This window comes from Priapulus caudatus, unplaced genomic scaffold, assembly GCF_000485595.1.
Source record: "Priapulus caudatus unplaced genomic scaffold, Priapulus_caudatus-5.0.1 Scaffold25, whole genome shotgun sequence".
Lineage (NCBI taxonomy): Eukaryota > Metazoa > Priapulida > Priapulimorpha > Priapulimorphida > Priapulidae > Priapulus > Priapulus caudatus.
Window position 1 is genome coordinate 505,434 of NW_014577086.1, and position 22,246 is coordinate 527,679.

Below are 22,246 nucleotides of genomic sequence, written 5' to 3' on the forward strand. Positions count from 1 at the left end.
CGACACACACACCAACACACACAACAACACACACACACGGACTGTTTTCGAGACCGGTACGACCGCTAATACATCAGCCGAAAGTGATATTTTCATGCTGTAAGGCATTGAGGTTGTTAACGAGTGAACCGACAGCAACCTGAAGAGAGTTCGGCCATCGTTTTTTTTATCATAAGACTGGGCGCGATTTCTTCGCCGGGTCTTCTTCTATTGTTGGTCCCCCAGCTTTTGACTTCCGCAGTGTCCAATTCTCCAACATCGCTTCAAAGATTGTAGTTCTGACTACCTTTCGCTGACGACCTGATCTAACACTTAGGATTCGCTAAATCAGTAAAAGGCACAGACTCTCCATTCGATGCGAATCAATCTCTGCCCATCATGTCGTCAGATCAGTAGCTTATGCAAGCCCCAGCTACCATATACTTCGAGTTTTAAGTAGATAATTAACTCGCTAGAATATTGATCGTATAATCACACACATAATAATTTGTGGATTCCCGGATAAAGGGTACTCATAAAAAAGGTTGAGCAGGCCTTGGAAATTTTGAATGGGCGCCCAATTAATAGAAAGCGGAATATACTGTTCCCAAAATTGAATTCTGTATTTCTGTGCGGGATCTAGCGGGAATATTATTGTCTGGGGTTTACCTTCATAATCCAGACTTCCTCCGAGGAACGTATGCTTCCGTGTATTCCCGTAGCCCCACTTACTGAATCTCAGCCTAGCCAGATGTCTGGGCGATCAATGGGCGTGCTTGTAGACTGTCGACCGCACAAAAACGAGATTCTGTCACTTCATTACGTGAGGCCGTCGATTGCAAGCCTGAGTGTCGGCCATAGTGAGTGCGCGCATCACTAGTTACTACATCTCACCCGAGTTGTTAGCAGCAATTCATTATCAGTTATGCTCTGCTCATGCCGCAGAAGATTTCATTTAAGAACGAACAGTGCCCCCATCTTGCATTCAGACGCTCTTTTACCTGACCACAGACGTACATTTAAAAGCCTTTAAGCGCAAAAACGCAAATATGGTGAAACATGACCTTCGACTGCTAATACATGCACGCTCTAAGTAAGCAAATATCCTGATTAGAGCGGTATGCCGAAGAAAAGGGTATACCGAATTAATTTCAATAGCGACAAGCCGGAAACATGTCCCTTGCCATGATGAAACAGGACCGAATCTTACCACTGTGCCTTGTATCGGCACCGTATGATAACACCTCGAAACGTTACTTCCACGTGTAGTTTTAATACTAAAATAGCCACCAAGATTACCGAACATTCGAAGGAGATAAATATATTTTAGTAATTTTTAATACGTGTACTTACATGCATTTGGCTTCAAGCGTGCGTACTTCTGCAACGATATCGGGTTGACTATGCTTGTAACACTATCATTTCCCTCTGGTTGTCATCACTGACCGACGACCTCACGTCCTTTGGTTAAATGATTCAATATGGTTGCTGGAAAAATCTTATTGGTCCCTATTCGTGCTAGGTAGCTTGCAAAACACGTCATCGTACAGATTTTAGGTAGCGCGAACACTGATGCATCAAAAGCTTTCCTCACCATTGGAAAAAAAATGCTAATAATCACCATTATGGTTGCAATGCACTGGCATTGTGCCTTCAGAAGAATACGGCCGCGCATAACCTATGATTGGTATGAACACTTATATTAACTTTGCAGAGCTATCTGAATTAAGGGCCACGTAACGTCGGCAGGACTATTACCGCAATATTGGCAATGGGGTGCAGCCGGAACACACTCCGGCGTGAACGTCATATGAAGGGTAAGTTCTCTCAATGCTCAGCCCGTTCAGCTGCTCGACATGTTCGTTGATTCAAATGACTGGTAGCCTGAAAACAGACATCACATAGTCGCTAATTAAAAACCCGATTGCTAGTAATTGCAATCACATAAACGCTTTTAGTACGCCGTGCAGTAATAAGTAAGGCCTTGATGACGCGTGATAGAGAAAAAACATACGACTCTCAAATCACCAGCAAAACGGGAAGTTATTTAAGTGCAAAATGAACAGATATTATTTAAAGGACCCTGGTTGGATATTTGAATGATGATAGCAGTATTATCAATAATGGATAGCTGTACAAATGGAAAAGGATCTGCACAAAGAACCATATCGTTACGATGTGAATACCGAGAGCTTGTAACGAGGCTTAATAAATAACGTCTAATACGGAAGAAAATTCATTATACTATAGAATCCAACAATCATTTAGTTCAACGACCGCACCCGACACAATACTCTAGAGTTATTGCAATGCCCACTGCAAAACCGACTATATAACTATTGCGCAATCGATACTAAAATCGCCTACACACCTTCGTGAAACCCGAATTCCTTCGCCGAAACATGCTGATCACTGAATCTAGACGCGTGCAAAAGGTTTTGACTGAGCTCGTTGTCGAAGGCGTCGGTCACTTCTCCTGCCGTAACTTGCCACACCTCACACAATCATGGTCAGCGCACTGTCGCCGGAGGAGATTCCCTGTAAAAACAATCACGTCTTCGTCAGAGGTTAGCCAAATGGAAGCGTCTACAACTCTAAGCGTCTAATACTTGAAGTTTAAATCCAGTTGATAACCTGTGCAGTGTCTTAGACATTAACGGCCGTTAAAACAATACAGGTACGGGTGTTGAAGATTACTGTTGTTCACTTACCACATTTTTATATTCTAAGGCGAACTCAAGCGAGAAATTGAAATTAGTGCATTCGCACTGTTTTTTGTAGGAACCTCAAAGAACGCGTGAACAGTGTGTTTTAAAGCTTCACGAAAGTCTTCCGCCTTCTACAGGCCGAAATAGTCAAAACGACTGCCAATGTGCGATAACGAGATCTGTTTTTTATACGTCTAAATTAACCCGCCGTCATTGTATTATAGTCTTACCATAATTAGACGCATAAAATGCACATCTGCCCTTCCCCACCCACGTTTTCATATAAGTCGGTGATACTTCACTCACAGGCTTCTCGGGATAAGAACCTCACATCGAGTGGTTCTGATTAAAATTGAACATGACAACAGAATAGATGATAAAATCCAGTTGTTGAATCACTCGATTAGCGTATGTTCACAAGCCAGAATCGAGCGCAACTCTAGCGTCCGCTTCGCTCACGACGGCGTGAAAGGAAGCAATGTAATATTACGCTATCAGCCATCCACTGGCGGCCTGTTGGCACTCCAAGCGGTGCTGGAACAATACTCGTTTTACACGTGCAATAAGGGAACGCCGTCGCCTGGAACCAAGTAGTCACTCATATCAATCGGTCAGATGTCATGTTCGACCATGTATCGATAGCAGTGGGTTAGCACTACGTGTGCCTCTCTGTAACAACGTCTAATAGGGCTATCTGGGTTAACGAGGCAATTATTATTTATAAGTGAAAAAAAAGAACACGAGGAATCATGTCAAACAGTACAGCGCCTGCTGTAATATCGTGAAATGCTTTATTCGTGTAACAATAATATAGAGGTTATTCACGTGTTAAAATGTCGCTCAGCATAAATACTGAAGCTATCCACAATCGAAGATGTTTTTTGTTCCAAGACCATGTGATTATGTTGTAGCAAAGAGGGTTCGCATTCAGAGCTGGCTAATTGAGTTTCCATACAAGGAACTTCCGTTCGTAACAGTTTGATGGACTAGCCTGCAGCATAAGTGATCAGGCAAACCATTTGGAATGCATCTCGATGGTACCATCCACAGCATCAAAAATGTCTCAGAATGGAACGGTATACGTAGTACAGAGAGGTTCATACAACAAAGAATCATTACTAATTTGCCCGCAAAACATCTAATCCATACAGCTTCAATTTCCCAGTCACGTAACCCGAATGAATATCTTTCTCGCGCCCATCAGACGAGATCTAGGAATAAGGAAATATCACGAGTCCGAGTATAACAAAGGAGGCATCCCAGACTATCTACTATATTCCAAACTTACAGTGATATCACGAAACTACACGTTAAATCATGGTCCAATTTCTTAATGAGATTTATAATAAACGGTCCATTTCATAGTGGTAAGGAAGATTATTAGTTCCACATCCGTATAATGTGATCTCCTGAAAATGTTCACCGCAAATGTATATTACTCGTTCGGAAGGCAATTACGCTCATGAATTCTATCCCAGGTGACAAGTTTTGCAACAAAAATACCGCAACCCCCAGTTTGTCAATTCTCAGCAGAAAGACGCGTGGCATGGAGTTTTGGCCTTTGTCCCTGGATACCGAGGAAACAAGCTAAATCAGAGAATAGAATATGAATACTGAATAAAACACAAATAACATACTCTTTTAACATTCTAAGCATACAGTATATCATATGATAAAGAAGATTAATTGGGATTTGCGATCTGAACTGGAAGGCAAAAACTTGTTCTCAAACAAGCGCGCAAGTTAAATAATATATTTATAAGGGCCAAACTGAATGAGCTTCCTCCATTAAAAATTAGTTCATCTACCAAGGAAATATTTGAATTTATTACCAATACTACTGCAAAATAACCAACATAAAAAGATCACTGCGTACACGAAATTCGTAAATTTTTGCTGCGAGACTGCGATTATCGCCTCATGAAAGAATCAGAGCGCTGAGACAATGCAGACAGCCCTAATGCGTCCTAGCAGTCCGACGTGCTTCCAAACATAGCGGACCCAGGTTCAAGAAACCTGACTCTCCGTGTACTGTTACCGGAACATACAAAATGCGACGATAGCGTGATAATACATTTTAAAAATCATATTCGCGATTACGTAAATATCATATGTAATAAATATTATGCACATAAGAATAATTAGAATTCCACATCAATAATCCTCCTCATCAACGACAACTCGTCAATGTCGTTTATGTATCGCAATGTAAATCTAGGACAGGCATGATCTAGATGATTTAAAGGAGCGTCCACCATATCACCATCGTGTCGAAAAACTCTGCACTCTTCTTCATTCTCAATCACAAGTATCATAAAAAACAAAAAAATATTGTATACTCGCTATACTAATATATACTATATATATTTTATAATATATTTACGTATATTAACGTTACGCACGTCGCAAACATGTAACATGGCAATGAAATTATACAGTTACTGAAAACAATATACACGACGTACAATAACATATGTATACAGCAACAACGCATATAATACATTAGTGACATAAAACAAATGTGTATCGACGCGTCGCCAAACATTGTAATTATATATATAACGATATATCAACATATACATAACATAATAATTAATCGTAACCAAGCCGATGTAAACAGCCAGCCATTCAGTCCTGAAAAGGTTTCACTGTACAACCATCCTAATCCGCTCTAAATCCACACCCCTTGTACCACTGACGAACTTTTGACTCAATGTGAACTAATCGGTATTATCGCGAATACCTCCGCGTAAAATAACCCGGGTTATGCCAGTTAACACACAAAATAGAAACGAGTAAACCACCCAACTGCTAACCGCGTTTTTCAATACTGAATATCGTTTAGAACCCATGCGCGTCGTCTTTCTAGAGAGCTCTGCTCGACGCGATCGACAATTTTCGCTGCACGTCACGTCCGGTTGCGCGGCAGCGCTGACCTTAATTCGCACCAGCGTACCATACTCATCTCTCGCTGTCATCTTCTGTCGTCTCTCTCTCACCGTCATCATCGGTCTTCGCGTACTGCGGCGTCTCCTCATCGCATCTCATCTCCTCTCCCTCTCTCTCTCTCGGTTTAGCAATAAATCGTGTCTCTCTTCGTCGACTCTGCTCTCTCGATTCACCGAATCTTCTCTCCAGTCCAGCGATGAGCTGGCCCCTACCGTAACCTCCCCCTTAGCACCCTGCGTGCCAAACTTGTTTGCCGGCTCCGGTGACACCCAGCCTTGCCGTTTAAACATCACAGTACATCCACCGGACTTGAATGGTCAGCAGCGAGGGCGGAATAAGACCGACAGATCAGTGCAAGCCTTCATGGTGCATCCCTCGTCGTACCAAATCGTCTCCAACTCCTTGTCATTACCTCGTCACACTAACCGAGCCGCACGAAAGAACTGTTAACGTCACAAGCAATTAGCTGCGACCGTCAGCATGCAAAATGCATTCAGCCTGCCCTATCCCTCGTACAACTGTACAACCGGACTACTCCTGAATTGAAGCATCCGAGCTAAAGAGTGTCAACGACCTACGTATACGCTCACTGTATTATGCTTCATTGCTCCCGACCCTTACGTAACTTCTACTTACTCTATAATATTTTGCATCTCTACCACGTTTTGACACTAACACTATCTTGCACCTACTGCATTGACATTACGTTTGTCGTATCTCAATCTTAGCTGCGTTTGTCTAACGCATAACCACGTATCTGCGTACGTTAGCTGCGTTACGCATAGCGTTGCCATTGCGTTATCGTTCCATCTGCGTAATCTTGCGTATGCCATTACGTCGCGATCCGTGCGTCGCGTCCGTCACGTCTCGTGTAGGGTCTACCTGCACCCAGGAAGGTGCGGTACTCCTCGGTTGCATTTTTATTTATCTTACCTGTACCTTTCTAGCCTTAACCAATTATATCATCCACCTATCACTTACTACATTACATTATATTACATATTAATTTGGCGACCCCTACGTACTAAGCTACTTTCGATCGAATAATATCGACCGTCGGACACTTTCATCAATCACCATATCTTCATACGCAGCCTTCTATCTCTTCTCGTGTTGACCATATAAACCTACACGTGTATTCGTAATAATATCGAAAGCTGTCGGTAACTTACTTCTCCTTCCCTCTAGCAAAGGCCATCCACACCCAGAGCCTGTATCACAATTATATCCTCTCTTGCCCACACGCAACAAGCTGGCAATGTCACTATACGTAAAGATGCACAGTATTAAATACAAATCTCCTCAAATCTAATCTAGGTAAAGGGAACTCATGACCTGATCCAGTAATATTAATTGAAACTGTATTGAGATTACTTAGATTGCATCCATGAATTCCAACCAGACTAATTCTGGTTATCTGATCCACTTATTTAGCGGCTTCGGCTGTCCGTGTGCGCGCGGAGTTCATGTCTAAAGCGTGGCACCCCACAGTCGAGCGTATAAACTCATCGGATGATAAGCCTGCGACATATTCATTGACAAATACGCGCCAATTGCAAAAACATCGCGGCCTCGATTAAAAACAGTCCAAAATAACGGTTGCATAAAGTACTACATGCAACAGCCGCTCCTAAAGTGCTGCAAGCAGCGACTCAATTAATAGTGTGACGTCCACCGCATGATTACATCGAAATGACAGTGGCGTCCGTACCTCTTGTCATGAACACTCATGCAAACTACTTTCCTCGGTGATGGTGCCAACATTTGTTCACATAGTTGACTTCTTGATGGCAGCAGACACGCGGGAAGAAGAAACTTGATCATTCTCGTAAAAGGCCCTGGTTTACGAAACTTAAAGCACCCTGCATGCAAAATGACCAAACCTATGTGGCGAAATTATTGACCTAACTCTTAGTGCTGAAACATTTAATTAATATGTTTGAGTATTTTCTCATTTAATGGTCGTGACTTCGCAATGTTCTATTTTTATGTTTGCGTTTTGGTTAGCGAGTAAACTCACATCATAACCAGGTTGCTGTCACCACTTATGCAAGCGAAAGGCTTCTAACAAAACATACTAATATCCATCGCGCAAAACTACTATAATTCAATGTAGATCAGATACATGTTGCCTAAATGACGTGTGAACATGCAGATGGTGAAGAGCGGCGCGCGCCTGCAAAATACGAGACAGCGGTCATCGCCGACTTGCGCTCATGACCTCGTCAACAAACTTAAGGAACGTTTTAAGTCGAACGTTTGATTACGACAGTGTATGTTACCATACTACATACTCTGTGATAGAATAGTACAAAAATGCTTCCTCATTGGCAACTACGGAACAAATAGTCCAAACTCGCATCTATATGTAGTAAAAACAGAGCGTGCCCAAACCTAGTGCCGTCTGTAGTAGCGTCGACTGTATGACTAATCTTATGTATTCTCCCGGAATTGATCGATTTACAGCTCATAATGCAGAAATATTGGTACATAATAAATAACCGACTGTTCAATCCATGGCTCTAGCTAACGAATCTAGCCGGATGCCTCACAATTATACTCCTTAAACTCGCTCTATAACTTCTTCTCTAGCACATGATCTTAGCTTCCGCTCCCGCGTACTCGCCTACATTGGCAGTCTCGTCATGAATCCTCTGTGAGTGCCAATCTGCCTTGGTCGGCCTCTTCAGCACAACTATATCAGCACCCTCCTGGTCTCGGATTGCAAAATCCCACTGTGGCAGACTTGCGGTATTAGACCTACTCTAACATAAATATTCGCCTAGCATAGCTCAATTAATTTAGAATTCTAGTGACACATCTAGCACAGTCTAAGTGACGAAGTTGCTTTTGTATACGATATGCAGATATAAATACTATTAAATTCGTAGTGAAGTAAGCCAAGGGCCCGTGTAACGTAGTAACGCCAATGCTAAAACATCTAGCTTCAAGATGCGCCCACAGCTATGCAGGAAGAGTGTCCTCATAGTTCTTGCATTCCGTCTTCTATTCTGCTGCTATCTGTATCAGGCAGCATGTTTCTTGCTCAGCCCTCAAGCTCTGCTGTTATATGACAAACATTTCTATCTATGTATGCAGTTAACTCATGTTAAGAAACCCTTGATCTTGAGATCCCGAGGAAATACAAGTTCCCTCACCTGACATCACTCACAAACCTGTTTTTCCGTAACGTAATTACAGATAACTCCCAAGAAACTGGTCCTACTAATCCCTTCATATTACAGTGAATTCAATCATGTTGGTGCGCGCAGAGAATCTTGGTGAGTAAACTTGGGTTTGCTAGACTGCGTCTTTGCAGATAAGAGTGCAAACACCTATTCACTCACATCTTACTTCCTTGTCCTCCTAAATCTTCACCCTAAAGAGAAAAAAATTGCTAATAATATAAATTCATATTAGGTCCTATATTGTTTATACATAAAGTACTCCTTCTATTACACCCGATCAACAGCATATATGTAAACTACAACAACTGTCTTCGTTTTCGGTCGTCTTCCTACATTTAACGTGACATAAACCCGCATATACAAAATACTGACTGCTATAAGCATTTGTGCAGGCAAACAACACAACACCTGTGGAGTAGCGAAATAACACAAGTTAATTAAATAGGACAGTAAGTATAATTTAGCTTTTTAGTACACTATTACCGTTCTCTTTCAAAAACGTTGAGATATAAGCAACAAGCATCGGCAATATGAAAAATCAACCCGTTAGATAAACTTAAAATCGAACAGTACTAAACCTGTCATGACAGAAACGTATATTGGCATTACCAACATTATAACACTCATGTCATTCGTCAGAACATTTAATTTTACCAACCTGAATCATGAACATTGGTAGTAATAAGTTGTAGTGCCAAAGACCAAAACTCGACCATAACGCTACAGCTTGTTACCTTGGAAAAGCGCCCACTTTGATAGAAGTTCTTTCTGCCAAGTATTCATGTTATCAAGAGAACAGGGTCAATTTCTCACCCAGGTTCCGATGATATAGGCCTACCCTGGCTCAAACAGATCTCTAGTGACTTTGAAGTACTGGTGTGTTGGCCTTGTTATGCTAGATTGTATAACAGTGAACAGATTGCATTCTTAAACGTTTGTGTCCAAGAGACCTCTCACGTTTATGGTCTATAATGGCTTTTAAGATACAGATAAACGCGAAACAAATTAATACTCTAGGGAGAGGGTCTGGCTACAAAGTGATCACTTCGGCCATCTATACTCTTGAAAAAATGCGGAATTACATCGCCTCGTTATTCTATCACAGCTGTTTCGACAGTAACAGTTGTAAGCGCTCCGCTGGGGTTCCTCCGACGCTCCTTTCATCAATATTGTGTACTTTGTGTTAAAACTTTCGATCCAAACTGAACTTGCGCCAATGTCGGCGGTACTGCAAACATTTCTAACAGATCACCGTTTTTTTAGGTTAATATTTTACTAATTCTTAGACATTTTAGAGCACATCCAATGTGTAAAAGCCTAGTTCGCAACATTATAACATATATCGATTCTTTGTGTGCTAAAATAGTGTGCAAATTAATAGTAAAACCAATGTCCGTTGATTAATGTGGTCATAGAGTTGAGATGGGCAGATCTTGCGATTATAGGAAGAACAGACCCTCCCGCCAAGGCAGCCTGAATTCTGTCACTCGCCTATGGCGAAAAATTAAATTATATTAAATTAAATAATTAAGTTGGATCCCGGATGACGAACCAAAATGTAATCAATTCTAAAGTTAACTTCCCAATTTACTGGACGTATCCTGAAAATTGTATTCTAATTAATTAATGAATTAATTTAACTTGAATTAGATCGGATCACCCCAACCAAAGATCTCATAATTTCCTAATATACCGCCCCCCATGTCTGAACCTATCCTAGTGAAAATTTTCAATAATGAACAATCGCCGCCATAACACTTTTCCCCAGTTAGCTGTACACACAACAAACCACAGCAAACCCACAAACCCACAAACCACAAACCCCATAAACGAACAAACACAACGCCGTTAAAAACTAACTCATCTGCCCAAGCGCCCTTTGCGAGGTAAAAAAATGCAAAATTTCCCAGCACATCTGGCCATAGATCCCATTGTTAACCAAGGCAGCGTTACACGTATTCATACCAGAAATTATTGTCCATAATTCTCATGTTTCTATCCCGTGCTTGCCCCCTGCTTGGGGATTCAGAATCAAGCAGCGGATATCTGCGGCAACCCAGAGAATCCAAGATACAAAACATCATCGCAGTAGCAATTCCCTCTAGACCACTATGGGTTTACATCGATATATATGCCTTTTTCTTTGATTATTTTGACATCAATTGTAACATTTATTGTTTAACCTACATCGCTCATACATGTTTTACACGCGTTTTTTAACTTGAAAATTGCAAAATGAATTGTATTGACGAAACGCCAAATACCTTATTGAGGGTCCTAGCCGTGGACGCATGGAGCATTTTTCTACTCACATCCATTAAGATATCTCATCGATGTGAAGCCCTTGTAAGTCCAGCACTCGCTGATATTAGCCTTGGGGGTTCCCCAGCGACACATACCCAATAATTTACAAAAATCCTGGGGAGGCATTGCCAGAACAGTGTTTATTTCTAAAACTAAATCCGCCTGTAAAACCCTTTTTTCGCAATCGTTGTCACAAGAAATCCTAACTCTGGCTCAAATTCGGATTCCTACGAAGTGTAGAAGATGGGTTAGCCTGTCTATGCGAGATCTTGCGCTGTGGAAACAATCGTTAGGCACTGTCTAATTCTCTCCCACAACTCGCAAGGGCTGATGAAACCGACCGTGTGTGACGGTCTAAGCATAGATATATACAAGCAATATGTACAAGCAATATATACAATGTGTTTGTAAAATACATATTTTATTTATTTTTGTATATATCTATGATCGAAAGCAAATAAGCGCACACCTGCGAGTAACTGATCTTGCGCAACATCATCATCTCTTCCAGCTGTCGAGCAGACGAGCACGAAACTCCTGATTGAAGGGTCCTGCGTACGACAGGAAGCCGTCGCCAGCAGCACATCCCCAGTCAGCCGCTCCCGCTTCATCCTGTGCGAGAAGTGTGCGATGAGGGTTTAAAACTCTACGACAGGCGGCGCCTGAGAGTATGGTTTAACTGAGCGTTCATCGCGTGCCTCCGACCCATTAATCGAAATATACATTGTGCGCGCTAAATCAAGACATGCTACAATGATGTGAGATGTTAAATGAATATTAATATATATCGAATAATAAAGTTAAATAATGAACTAATAATCTAAATATATATTATATCTTATATCTATTATTATTCACTCCTGATATTATCTTGTTTTTATCTTATTATTTTCTTTTTCTTGGCGAGAAGCTGAGCAATGAGAATCAATTAGTTGAAAAGAGTAGCTTCCTTGAATATTTGGGTGCACGCAGATATCCGCTGCTGATTGATCCTCAAGGCCAGGGCAAGCACTGGATCAGAAACAGAGAATCTGGCAATAATCTCCTGGTATGAATACGTTCAACGCTGCCTTGTTAACAATGGATCTATCGCAATGTGCTGGAATTTTCGAATATTCTCCTATGTTTTACATTGAATTTTCACACCTATTTACACACAAGAACAGCATGATATTGTTATACCTTTGAACTTTACAATTGATGTGCTCTAAATGTCAAGAACATTACAAAATATTAACCTGAAAACCGGTGATTGTAGAATGTTTGAGTACCAGCCGACCATTGGCGCAAAGTCAATTTGGATCGACAATTTTAACACAGTGACACATATCGACGAAAAGGAGCCGTCGAGGACCCGGCCGGACGCTACAACTTTACTGCGAAACACTGGATAGATAAACGAGCGGAATTCCGCTTTTTATTCAAGAGTATGATGGCCGACGTACACTTTGTAGCGTGACCTCTCCCTAGAGTATAATTGTCGCGTTTATCGTATCTAAAACCATTTAGACACAACTTCAAGAGTTTGGACAAAACGTTTAAGAATGATCCTCACACTGTGATACACTCTAGATAACAAGCCTAAACCACCGGTACTTCAAAGTCAACCTAGAGGACTGCTTGAGCCAGGGTAGGCCTATACTCATCGAGAACCTGGGTGAGGAAATTGACCCAGTTCTCGATAACATACTGCAAAAGAACTTCTACAAAGTGGGCGCTTTTCACAAGGTACACAGGTTACTTATGGTCCGAGGTGTCTTTGGCACTAACTCTTATACCATGTCATGATGCAAGTGAAATAAATGTCTGACAATGACATGAAGTGTAAATGTCTGGTAAGCCATATATACGTTCTGTCATGACAGAGTACTGTTCGATTTTAATTATCAACGGGTTATTTTTTATGCCGATGCTGTTGTTATATCTACGTTATTTGCAGATAGAGAACGGTAAGTGTACTAAAAAGCTAAATTAACTTAACTGCTATTTTTAACTTGTGTTCTTCATCACAGGTGTCTGTATTGCTATAGCAGTATTTGAATGGGGTTTATGTCACGTTAAATGTAGGAACGACCGAAAACGAGACAGTTGTTAGCTACAATATGCTGTTGATCGAATACAGAGTTACTCATGTATAAACATTATAGGCCTAATGAAATTTATATATTGCAATTTTTCTTTAGGTGAAGCTAGGCGACAAGGAAGTAGATGTGATGAAAGGGTTTGCACTCTATCTGCAGACCGAGCTAGCAAACCCAGTTTACTCACCAGATGTCTCTGCGCGCACCAACATGATTGACTTCACTGTCACTATGAAGGGACTAGAGGACCAGCTTCTTGGAGTTGTAATTCTTACGGAAAAACAGGTTTGTTGGATGTGATGTCAGGTGGAGGTGACTTTATTCCTCGGGATTTCAAGACAGGGTTGCTTACATGAGTAAACTGCATGTTAATAATAGATGTTCGTCATTAACAGGAGCTTGAGGCTGAGCGAAACCAGCTGCTGATACAGATAGCAGCAAATAGAAGACGAATGCAAGAACTAGAGGACACTCTCCTGCATAGGTGGGCACCAATCTGCAGCTCAGCTGTTTATAGCCATTGGCGTTTTTACGGCTACACGGGCCTTTGACTTACTTCACTACTATTTAATAGTATTTTATCTGCATTCGCTTACAAAAGCAACGCGTCACTTAGATGTGCTAGATGTGTCACTAGAATTCTTAAATTAATGAGTATGCTAGCGATATTAGTTAGAGTAGTCCAATACCCGCAGGCTCTCCACAGTCGAGGGATCTTTGATCGACGACCAGCAGGTGGTAAGTGTGCTGAAGAGCACCAAGCAGATGGCACTCGAGGTTCAGGAGAAACTGAATGTGGCAGCGGAGACGGAAGCTAAGATCAATGCTGCTAGAGAAGAGTATAGAGCAGGTAAGGAGTAGTAATGTAGGCATCCCGCTAGTCTCGTTAGACCATGGATTGAACAGCCGTTTTTATATGTACAATATTTTGTATGGCTATAAAGGCCAATTCGGGAAATACAAAGATTGTCACAGTCGACGCTCTAGACGGCACTAGTGCTGGCACTGCTGTTTTTACTACATATAGCGATATGACTATTTGTCCGTAGTTGCCACAAGAGGAAGCATCTTGTACTTTCTCATCACAGAGATGAGTATGGTCAACATCATGTACCAAACGTCACTTAAACAGTTCCTAGTTTTGTTTAACGAGTCAATGGCCAAGTCGGCGAAGACCGCTGTTCCGAGCAAGCGCATTGGCAACATTATTGACTACATGACATTTAGAGTAAGTTTTGCGCGATGGATTTAGTATGTTTTGAGCCTTTCGCTTGGCATAATGGTGACAGCAACCTGGTTTATAGTGAGTTTATCGCTAACCCAAACACGCAAACATAAAAATAGAACATGCGAAAGTCACGAAACCCATTAATGAGAAAATACTCAAACTATATAATTAACATGTTCAGCACTAAGAGTAGAGTCAATAATACCGCCACATATTGGTCATTTTGCCATGCAGGTGTTTAAGTACGTAACCCAGGGCCTTTACGAGAATGACAAGTTTCTCTTCACGCTGTTGCTTGCCATCAAGATCAACTTGACGATGGGCACCATCAGCGAGAAAGAGTTTCAGACGTTCATCAAAGGTACGGACGCCATTGTCATCTTTCGATGGTAATCATGCGGTCGGACGTAACACTATAATTAGTCGCTGCTGCAGCACTTAGAGCGGTGTGCATGTAGTACTTTTGCAACCGTAATCTTTGGACTGTTTAATCGAGGCCGTGTTTTGCATGCGCGTATTTGTCAATGAATATGTGCATTACACGATGATGTTTATAGGTGGCGCCGCCTTAGACATGAACTCCGCGGAGCCGAAGCCTAAAAAGTGGATACCAGATATTACCTGGTTGAATCTGGTGCAACTAAGTAATCTCAAACAGTTTCAAAATATACTGGATCAGGTATGAGTTCCTTTACCTAGATTAGATTTGCTGGATTTGTATTTAATACGTGCATCTTACAATAGTGCCATTGCCAGACTTGTCTGCTTGCAAGAGAGGCATAGTAATGATGATACAGCCTGGGTGTGGTGCCTTGGCTCAAGAGGAAGAGTAGTTACCGACAGTTCTATATTACAGAATACACGTCGTCGTGCTAGTCAACACGAAGTAGAAGCTGCGTATAATAGTGATTGTGAAATGTCCTCGTCATTAATTCCATCAAGTACTTTCTATGGGTCGCCCAAATAATTATACTAACTCGTGTGTAATAAATATAGAGTGTATATAATTGGTACTGAACGGCCAGCTAATAATAAAACATGCACCGAGACCGCCACCTCCTGGGTTGCAGTAGGCCTACACGACGTGACGTGACGCGACGCGACGCGACGTAATGCAACGCAAATACGCAATGCAACGTAACGCAATGCAACGCTATGCGTACGCAGCTACGTACGCAGCTACGTGGTATGCGTACGCAGCTAGATTGGATACGAACGTAATGCAATGCAACGTAGTGCAACGTAGTGCAACGTAGTGCAACGTAACATAAAGTAACGTAGCGTGGCATAGCATAACGTGACGTATCGTAGCGTGACACTCTCGCTCGGGCTCAATTCACGGAGTATCCGGTGTACGTTGTACGAAGGGGCAGCTGCATGCATTTTGCTGTGACGCAAGCATTGCTGTGACGTTAACAGTTCTTCGTGCGGCGGTAGGTGACGAGGAATGACAAGGCGTGGAAGACGTGGTACGACGAGGATGCACCAGAGGCTTGCACGATCCCTGACGGCTATTCCGCCTCGCTGCTGCCCTTCAGTCGGCTGCTGCTTGTACGCAGCTGGTGTCCCGACCGCACAATTGCGCAGTCTAGGAGTTACGTAGCCAGCGCCATCGGCAATAAGGTAGCGCTGCCGCACCGGACCGTGACGTCAGCAACGTCGACGCGAGGCTTCTAAAAACGCGGGTTTTAAAAATCTGCGTTTGAAAAACGCGTGCATTTGTGTGTTCGTTTCTATTTGCTTGTGTACGCGCATAACCCGGGTTATTTTACGCGGAGGTATTCGCATAATACCGATTAGTTCACCTTGAGTCAAAGGTCAGTCAGTGGTCAAGGGTGTGGATTTAAGAGCGGATAGACTGGTCTGTCAGTTGACAACTTTCCCAGCTGATGGCTGGTGTTCATCGGTTGTACGATATAATTATTATGTTATGTATATGTTATATATCGTTATATATATATATACAATGTTTGCGACGCGTGTACACATTGTTTTCATGTACTACACTTGTATTACATGCGTTGTGCATGTATACAATGTTTGTGACGCGTGTACACATTGTTTTCATGTACAAACTTGTATTACATTTATTGCACATGTATACAGTGTTTGCGACGTGCGTACACGTATATATATATATATATATATATATATATATATATCGTATACAATATTCTTGTTGGATAAGTGCGAGTTTTGACACGGTGACGCCCTTAAATCATCTAGATCACTGGGTCCTAGCTTACATTGATACATAACGACATTGACGAGGTGTCGTATGAGACGGTTTGATGAGGATCTAATATCTTAGTGCTAATATTTATTACATATGATATTACGTAATCGCGAATATGTTTTTAAACATGTATAATCACCCATACGCGCATTTTCGTATGTTCCCGGCACAGTACACGGAGAGTCTTTTTTTGAACCTGGCCGCTATTTTGGAAGAGTCGGACTGCAGGACGCCATTAGTCTGTCTGCTGTCTCAGGGCTCTGATCCTTCAGAGGCTATCGCACGTCTCGCAGCAAAATTCGAATTCGGTACGCAGTGATCTTTTAGTGGTTATTTATCAGTGATGGTAATAAATTCAAATATTTCCTTGGTAGATGAACTAATTTAATGGAGGAAGCTCACTGTCAGTTGGCCCTTATAATAATATTTAACTGCGCCGCTTGTTTTGAGAACAAGTTTTATGCTCCAGTTCAGATCGCAATCCCAATAATCATTCTTTACATAGATAACTGTAGCTAGAATGTTAAAAGAGAGTTATTGTGTTTGACAGTATCTCATCTATCTCTGATTAGCTTGTTCCTCGGTATCCATGGGACAAGGCCAAGAACTCCATGCACGCCGTCTTCTGGCTGAGAATATGCCAACTGGGGGTTGGATTTTGCTGCAAAACTGTCACCTGGGACTAGAATTCATGAGCGAATTGCTCGAAACGGTAATATACATTTGCGGTCAACATTTTCAGGAGATCACATATAACGGTGTGGAACTAATAATTTCTTACCAATGAAGGACGTTTATATACACATTAAATGACCAAACGTAGTTTTGATATACGAAATTGGAAGGTAGGAAGCCTTTGTATAAGGACCTCGTGATCACAATCGCTGGGCGGAAATAATTTCGGGATAGGACCTGGAATTGAAGCGATGGTTAGATGTTTTGGGGAAATTAGTAATGATTCTTTCTGTTTATTGAAGCTCTCGACTACCGCAACCGTCCATGAGACATTTCGCTGCTGGATGACCACCGAGATGCATCCAAAGTTTCCTATCACTATGCTGCAGGCTAGCATCAAATTTACGAACGATCCTCCTATGGGAATCAAAGCCAGCCTGAAGCGAACCTTTGCTCAAATATCACAGGTTTGAACAAAAACATCTTCCGGATTGTGATACTCAGCATAATGCTGAGCACATTTAACACGTGACATAACTCGATATATGTTACACGAATCAAAGCATTTCACGTTACAGCAGGCGCTGTACTGTTGGACATATTCCTCGTGTTTTTTTCACTTATAAAAATGCCCGTCTAACCAGTAGGCCTATAGAAGTTGACAGGGGCACCGTACATGTAACCCAACGCTAGCGACTACATGGTGGAAGTGACGACTGACCGATGAATGAGTGACATGGTTTCCAGCGACGGGTTCCCATATTGCCTGTAAACGTCATTGTTCCAGGACCAGTTGGAGGCCAACAGCGCCGCCCAGTGGAGGCCTATGCTATATACAGTGGCCTTCCTTCACGCCGTCGTGCAGGAGCGACGTAAGTTCGGTCCGCTTGGCTGGAACATACCCTACGAGTTCAACAACTCGGATTTTACATCTACTGTGCAGTTCATACAGAACCACCTCGAGGAGGTTAGCCCGAAGAAGGTGAGTGAGTGCGTGGGAAGGGCGGATGTGCATTTTATGCGTTAAATTATGGTAAGACAATCAGCGGGTTTATTTAAAGTAAAACAGTCTCGTTTCGCCATGCATCGTTTGACTATTTCCGCCTGAGAGGCGAAGAACCTCTCGTCGAAGCTTAAAAATGTTCACGCGATTTCTTTGAGGTTCCTACCAAAAAACAGGCGCAATCGCACTAATTTCAATTCTCGCCCTTGACGTCGCGCTAAATATAAGAAATGGTAATGAACAATCAGTAACTCAACACCGTACCTTGTTTTAACGCGTTACATGTCTGCACACTGCACAGTTATCAACCTGGATTAAACTTCCAAATAGACGCTCTAATGTAGACGTTCCATTGCAACCTGACAGAAGACGTGATTTTTTACAGGGAATCTCCTGGGCGACAGTGCGCTACATGATTGGTGAGGTGCAGTACGGAGGAAGAGTGACCGACGACTTCGACAAGCGACTCATCAACACCTTTGCACGCGTCTGGTTCAGTGACAGCATGTTCGCGAAGGAATTCGAGTTTCACGAAGGTGTGTAGGCGATTGTAGTATCGATGCGCAAAATAGCCGAGTGGCATTGCAACAGAGATGTAGTCTTTAGGTCGTTGAACATAATGCATGTTGGATATAGCTATAATAATTTTCCGTAGACTTTATTATACCTCGTTACAAGCGGTATTCACATCAAACGTAGGTCTCTTTGTGCACTCTTCCATTTGTACGCATCCATATTGATATGCCATCACATCAAATACCAACCAGGGCTAAAACCGATTTAGCACTTACAAACTCCCGTTTCTGCTGGGATTTGAGAGCGTATGTTTCTTCTCTATCACGCGTCATAAGGCCTTACTTATTACTGCACGGGTTACACAAGGGTAGTGATTGCCAATACAGCAATCGGGCTTTTAATTGCGATGTGATGTTGTTTTCAGGCTACCAGGTCATTGCATCCACGAACATCGAGCAGCTGCGGCTGAGCATTGAGAAACTACCTTCAATGGATTCACCGGAGGTGTTCCGGCTGCACCCCAATGCCAACATTGCGTATGTTCCCTGCCGACGACGTGGCCCTTCATCAGAACTCTGCAAAGTTTATAACGTGTTCATTACCATCCTCGTATGCGCGGCCGTATTTCTTCTAAGCACAATGCACTGACATGCAACATACATGGCTGCTTTCTACGCATTTTTTTTCAATGGGGAGGAAAGCTTGATGCAACAGTTTCGCGCCACTAAACTCTGTACGATGCACGTGTTTTCAGCTACCAGACGAATAGGGCCAATAAGATTTTCAGCACCATATTGAATATTCAACCAAAGGACGTGGTCGTCGGTCAGGGAGACACCAGGGAAATGATAGTGTACAAGATAGTCACCGATATGTTGCAGAAGCTACCGCACGACTACCAGCCACATCATGTAAGTACACGATTAAAATTCTACATTATATTTATCCTTCGCAAGTCGTAAATCTGGTGGCGTATTATATTAACTACACGTGAAGTAACGTTTCGAGGTTATAGGGTGCCGATACGGGCACAGTGTAGATTCGGCCTGTTTCATCGGCAAGGGACATTCGCTGTCCTATTGAAATTTATTCGAGTATACCTTTTCTTCCGGGCATCCGCTCTAACAGATATTTGCTCACCTTTAGAGCTGCATTATTACTCGAAGGCATGTTTACCATATTGCGTTGCGCTAAAGGACTTTTAATGTACGCGTGCTCAGGTAAAAGAGCGTCTGAATAAGATGGGGGCACTGTCGTCTATGACCATCTTCCTGCGGCAGGAGATTGACTGCATGCAGAAGGTGATTAGTACAGTGCGCGCCACACTATGCGACCTCAGGCTTGCCATCGACGGCACCATCGTAATGAGTGACAGTCTTCGTGGTGCGGTCGACAGTCTCAGCAACGCCATGATCCCAGACATCTGGCTTAGGGTGAGTTGCCGTACGTGGCGTCGGAATACACCCAACATGTTCTGATCGGTTTGTAACAGAAATAATAATTCCATACAAAAATACATCAATTGACAAATCTTTATATGCATAAATTCAGTGCAATTTAAACTATTATCGATCAATTTATTTATTTATATTATATATATATATATATATATATGTGTGTGTGTGTGTGTTGTGTTGTGTGTGTGTGTGTGTGTGTGTGTTGTGTGTGTGTGTGTGTGTGTGTACGTGCGTACGTGGCGTGGCTGCGTGCGTGCGTGCCGTGCGTGCGTGCGTGCGTGCGGGTTTGTGGACATGTAATAAAATACAGGATAGTGGTGTGGTGATTCAGACTTGAGCTTCGCTGTCTGATTGGGGGATAATGGCATATAGTCATCGGTGATTCCTTATTCAAGTTTATTCCATATGTGAATTCTATATGTGATATGAAGTTTACTAAACGGTTGCCTTGATTCGTTAGGTTTCCTGGGAGTCTGCTACCCTGGGATTCTGGTTTATGGAATTAATTGAGCGCAACATGCAACTAACAACCTGGCTCGATCACGGCAGACCAAAATGTTTCTGGATGTCTGGTTTCTTTAACCCTCAGGTATATATAAATAGAGAGAGGTTAGATTCGGCGCGTCTCCACGCTTGTAAGCGAGTCTTGTAAACATATAGAAGGCATAAGCGTTATGAAAAAAACCGAATGACTAAACGCAGCTTTCTTGCTTAAACGCGACAGTGATTGTAAGGCGTATCTTTTGTACACAGGGCTTCCTCACGGCCATGAGACAGGAGATCACCAGAGCTCATAAAGGCTGGTCTCTTGACAAGGTCGTTCTACAGAACGAGGTTACTAAGTGCATGCGAGAGGACATCACGGCGCCCCCGGCAGAAGGCAAATTACTCTCGTCTTCGTCGTCTTTCATACTCTCACTCCTGTCTAAACACGGCGGAGTTAGAAATTTTATCGCATGGTTTGGACACTCTGTGATATAAATGAAATGTATGCATAATTATGTATGTAAGAAAAATATTTAAATAGGTAATGATAAATTTTTATTTTTGACAGGTGTTTACATCTCGGGTTTGCACCTAGATGGGGCCTCATGGGACCGCCGCTCTAGCAGGCTCGCCGAACCGATTCCCAAGGTTCTGTTCACGCCGATGCCCGTAGTGCGCATGTATGCAGACGTCGTCGACTCGACTACAGGCAGTCAGCAGTTCTACGAGTGCCCCGTCTACAAGAAGCCTAGTCGCACCGGCCTTAACTACATCGCCACGCTCGCGCTCAGCGCAGGAGGAATGTCACCCGATCACTGGTGCCTGCGAGGCGTCGCGTTGCTGTGCGACGTGCACACATAGACCGTGCTGCCACCTGCTTTCTAATAATAATGAAAGTCTAGATGTTATCTGTTTTTTTTTAACTCAATGGTAGTGTTCTAGCAATCGCGTGATGATGTGTTCTTGCATATCTATGTGAAGCATTCTGCACAGAGGCTCTACATGTACTACGAATCTCGATCATGTGGACGATTAACTCAAATCTCATGTACAGTTTAGTTGATATCTATTGACTGGGAACGAACCTTCTATGGGCCGCTCGAGTTGCGTGTTTTAAACTTATCCAACTGTGATGGCCAAGATGTTACTAAATTTTGGGTTTGGAAAGGTTCTATGGAATTATCAAAAACCCCTCCCCCCCCCACACACACACACTCCGCCTAAAGATACTTTCAATGAAACTAAAACGAAATGTATATATAAGAAATAAAGCTGGTTTTACCTGTATTCGGTAAAACAAAATCCAACGTTTTAATTGTCTACATATATACAGATGTCTACATGTTTTAATCGGTGCAACGAAAACTAGCCCCCTTTTCCCTGCATAAGATTTATCAAGGATGACGCCATGCTGGTGTTACCCGGGGTCGGGTGGC

At 42.4% G+C, this 22,246-nt stretch overlaps 2 protein-coding genes across 3 annotated transcripts in view; both read left to right on the forward strand.

Annotated features, from left to right (window-relative positions):
* Positions 1-13,158, forward strand: part of LOC106813989 (dynein heavy chain 5, axonemal-like) — a 48,946-nt gene extending 35,788 nt beyond the window's left edge. Inside the window, exons 49-51 of the mRNA XM_014818247.1 lie at positions 12,101-12,176; positions 12,701-12,856; positions 13,141-13,158. Coding sequence (XP_014673733.1) covers positions 12,101-12,176; positions 12,701-12,856; positions 13,141-13,158 — 250 coding nt within the window. The remainder of the gene's footprint in view (positions 1-12,100; positions 12,177-12,700; positions 12,857-13,140) is intronic.
* LOC106814145 (dynein heavy chain 8, axonemal-like) lies at positions 12,105-22,081 on the forward strand. 2 transcript variants are annotated; one of them, XM_014818441.1, is made up of 20 exons: positions 12,105-12,176; positions 12,701-12,856; positions 13,312-13,494; positions 13,605-13,693; positions 13,905-14,059; positions 14,259-14,437; positions 14,672-14,798; positions 14,995-15,116; positions 15,875-16,060; positions 16,846-16,981; positions 17,246-17,385; positions 17,651-17,815; positions 18,136-18,330; positions 18,737-18,887; positions 19,292-19,403; positions 19,622-19,778; positions 20,088-20,300; positions 20,785-20,913; positions 21,078-21,204; positions 21,379-22,081. In XM_014818441.1, the coding sequence occupies exons 3-20, from the start codon at positions 13,342-13,344 to the stop codon at positions 21,669-21,671; spliced, it is 2,829 nt and encodes a 942-aa protein (XP_014673927.1). In that variant the 5' UTR covers positions 12,105-12,176; positions 12,701-12,856; positions 13,312-13,341; the 3' UTR covers positions 21,672-22,081. The 2 variants fall into 2 exon arrangements, with proteins under 2 accessions (XP_014673927.1, XP_014673932.1); XM_014818446.1 differs by lacking the exons at positions 12,105-12,176; positions 12,701-12,856 and having other exon boundaries at positions 13,410-13,494; positions 13,588-13,693.
* Positions 22,082-22,246: the final 165 nt, after the last annotated feature.

Bases quoted from the DNA above. Each gene is read 5' to 3' on its own strand.
- LOC106814145 (XM_014818441.1), top strand. From the start codon at position 13,342: ATGAAAGGGTTTGCACTCTATCTGCAGACCGAGCTAGCAAACCCAGTT. The intron at 16,982-17,245 runs GTACGCAGTGAT...ATCTCTGATTAG, and splicing joins CGCAGCAAAATTCGAATTCG to CTTGTTCCTCGGTATCCATG. The intron at 18,888-19,291 runs GTGTGTAGGCGA...TGTTGTTTTCAG, and splicing joins GGAATTCGAGTTTCACGAAG to GCTACCAGGTCATTGCATCC.